Source organism: Cynocephalus volans, chromosome 14 (genome assembly GCF_027409185.1).
Source record: "Cynocephalus volans isolate mCynVol1 chromosome 14, mCynVol1.pri, whole genome shotgun sequence".
NCBI lineage: Eukaryota > Metazoa > Chordata > Mammalia > Dermoptera > Cynocephalidae > Cynocephalus > Cynocephalus volans.
Genome location: NC_084473.1, coordinates 85,170,551 through 85,174,226, shown reverse-complemented (window position 1 = coordinate 85,174,226; position 3,676 = coordinate 85,170,551). Strand labels below are relative to the sequence as shown.

Genomic DNA, 3,676 nt, shown 5'->3' with positions numbered 1-3,676 from the left:
GACTCTGCAAGGTTAAGTCCAGGCAAGTTACTAAAGAGAAACTCAACAATGCTTGGAAAGTAAAATCGAATCAAGGACTCTGTATTATTTGAGAGATGTGCTAGAAAATATTTTCTAAAATGCTCAGTTTTCCGTAAACATTCCTGCAAATAAAGAAGAAAGTTCAAACCATATTGAGGAATGAAAATAGTCAGTGGGAGCTGACTCTGACAGTCCTTAAGTATTGGATTTAACAAAAGCTTTAAAGCAGTTATTATATAGACTGTTCAAAGAAGTTTTTAAAACTTTGCTCAACTGCAGGAAAATGTAAAGACAATGACAAAAAATAGGGACTCTCAATAAAAATACAGAAACTATATAAAAGGGCCAGATGAGAAATTTAGAGCTGGGAAGTAAAATATCACAACTGAAAAGTTCACTAGATAGGGTCAACAGCAGCTTAAGGTGGCAGAAGAATCAGTGAACTTCAAGTCAGATTAATAGAAGTTATCCAATCTAAAAAAAGAAAGAAAAAAATTAAAGAAAAATGAATGGGAGCTCAGAGACTTATAATTATATGTGAATACCAACTAATGTGTAATGGAAACACAAAGGAGAAGAAAAAAATGACTGAAAAAAAGTATTTGGAGAAATATGGCAAAAACTTTTCAAAAGTCAAGAAACACATTAATCTATACATTAAAGAATCAATAGAGCTTGTTGAAGATAAACACGACAATCATAATCACACATATTATAGGTAAAATGCTGATGCAAAGACAAAGACAATATCTTGAATGCATTGAGAAAAACCCAACTCACCATATACAGAAAAAAATTGTGAAGCTGTTGGCTGACTTCATCACGACTAATGGAGGCTAGCAGACAGTTGAATGATGCACTTAAAGTCTGATGGAAAAAAAAAAAAAAGTAAGCCAAAAGTTCAATATCCAGTGAAACTATGCTTCAAAAAATAAGCAAAGTAAAAACATTTTTTGATAAATAAAAAGGAAGAGAAGCTATTATTTGCAGACACGCCCTACAAGAAATTCAGTAGAAACTCTTCAGAGTCACAGAAAATGACATCAGAAATCTGCAGGAAGAAATGAAGGAATCAAAAATAGTAAAGAATCAAGACAGAAGCTAGAAACAAAAAACCACAAATGATTACTTCAGTTTATGTAAGGTTCAAGTCCAGGAAAACCACACTGTTGGGATAGAGGTTGGAGGGACTTTAGCTTGGTTGACTCAGGGGAGCAATTACTGACTGAAGATGCATGAGGGAAGAACCTGGGGAATTTGAAATATTTTGTAGTTTCATCTGCATCATGAATATACCCAAACGTTATTCAGTTGTACATTTGAGATTGCTGCCCTTTACTCTGTGTGTTTTAGGTCCATCAAAAAAATAAAAAGGCCCAAATCTGTTCTCTTTTAAAGAAATATAAACAAAGAAATCAGAAACATCAAATTTTATTTTTTTAATCAAAAGAGAAGTGTAACACGTGCTTAGGAAAGAGCTAAGAATAAAGATATCTGTTAGAGAAAAAAGAAGGTAACACTTAAATTTATCCCACTTAGGCAGCATGGATTTTTATCTCTGTTGGTTTTTCTTCAGATAGGGAAGACATTTCAGTCCTTTTGCTCACAAGAGAGGCACCCACCCTCCTGTTGGCTCTTTCCACACTGCTGCATCCACCAGGGGATTTGCATACTGTCCCGTAGGGAGGACCTTCCCTTGCAAGTCTGAGATAAAAGCTCAGCTTTAACCTTCCCTTGACTTATCAGGACTCCTCAGTTCAACTTCTCAAAATGAGGTTCCCTGCCCAGCTCCTGGGGCTGCTGATGCTCTGGATCCCTGGTAAGGGCAGAAGGGAGATGAGGGAGGAGAATGGGGTGGGAGGGTGAGCTCTGGGGCCCACTGCTTCCCATATTTATTCTGAACATGTGTTAGAGGCACGTGGTTCATGCTCCAGGGAAGGAAATTTAATATTTTGCTATGTGAGAATTACAGTTTGCTTAAAAGAAATAATTACCAATGCTCTGATGAACTTCTTGAAAAAGAAAGACGCCCCTTGTGTCTTATAAATTTAGGGTACAGTTTAGAATGTCAATTTTTACGGCATTAATCAAATTTTTTTAAAAAAATGATTAATCTAAAAGAAAAAAAGGAAGTCATATACATTGATTTTAATGTTTGTCCATAACTTTGCACTTCTCTCTCATTACTTCAGGATCCACTGGGGATGTTGTGATGACCCAGACACCACTCTCCCTGTCTGTCACCCCTGGAGAGCCGGCCTCCATCTCCTGTAGGTCTAGTCAGAGCCTCCTATATAGTAATGGAAACACCCATTTGGGTTGGTACTTGCAGAAGCCAGGCCAGGCTCCACAGCTCCTGATCTATTTGGTTTCCAACCGGGCCTCTGGGGTCCCAAGCAGGTTCAGTGGCAGCGGGTCAGGGACAGATTTCACACTGAAGATCAGCAGGATAGAGGCTGAGGACATTGGAGTATATTACTGCCTGCAACATACACATGCTCCACCCACAGTGATACAGCCCCGAACACAAACCTCTCGGCTTGGCCCAGCTGCCCACATGTGTCTTGTCGGGGAGCAGCCCAGCACATTCTCTGAATCTCTGAAAGAGAAAGATGGAGAACTCAGGGGAATAAGTTTGCTGCTGGGGGCTGTAGGCCATGAAACCCTCAGGCTTAACTCAGGCCCCACCTGCTCAGGCCCCATCAGCTGTAACAAACTTACCTGGCATAAGTAGCAGGAGAAAGAGGTGGTCCAGGTGTCCACTGAGTAAACAGACATGATGCAAGGGAGAGGTGAATGAATTAACACCTGTCAATTTAATTTAATCAGCATTACAGCCAAACAGTTAACAGTGATTTGTGGCAATACACAATGAATACATCTTGGGATTTAGCAGTTTTTAGTACATTTTAATGATGATATTTGGTAATATTCAGAAATTAATATTTTCCCACTTTCCTAACATGCTACTTCCCCTGATTATTACTTATCTTGCTCTCCCTAAAGATAATAGAGATAGCATTCTATACAAGCTGCCCTCAGTGGGAGCAGGCTGAGGACAATTAGTAAAAATCCTGGTTTTTGTCTCTCCAAATAGACTTTGTAAATTTATAGAAGATAGATCCTGATGCTAAAACTCTTTGATTTTCCTCAATTACCACTTGCTGATGAAAAAAGGAGTTCTTGAAATTCCAAAAGTTGGATTTTAATAATAAAAAGTATAAATTGGAAGAGGAAATTTACCCCATATATCTCTGAAAAAGTACAAAATGATATGAAGTTCTTTTATTTCCCAAAGTTAAGAATTTAAGACTGCGGGCATACTGCAGGAATGAGAGCATGAAGGGAATTTGGTAAATATCAACTCTTGTTCACTTCGACTTCTCTTCAGCTTATGGTTAGTGGTATTGTTCATGGTGCAGTTGAGGATGTAAACCCTGCAAGAGCCTAGATGTGTTTCCTGTGAAGACTGGCAGAGTTGAAGGGACCACTGCCTGGCTTCCTAGATCTAGCTGGTGCCACAGCAAGTTTCACGAGAAGTAGTGCATTGAGCAGAAGTTTAGGCCTGTAATTATCAAAGGTTTAGTTAAGTCCTGTGCAAAGAGACATGAAGACATGTCACTCAGTTATAGTCGACCTAACGCAGCTAAGGGGA

General features: G+C 38.8%; 1 gene segment (V, D, J or C); it reads left to right on the top strand.

Annotated features, from left to right (window-relative positions):
* The first annotated feature begins 1,791 nt into the window (after nt 1–1,791).
* On the top strand, nt 1,792–2,755 carry LOC134362619 (immunoglobulin kappa variable 2-29-like). The segment is given in 2 exon segments: nt 1,792–1,840; nt 2,214–2,755. Coding segments are annotated over 2 exon segments (591 nt in total).
* Nucleotides 2,756–3,676: the final 921 nt, after the last annotated feature.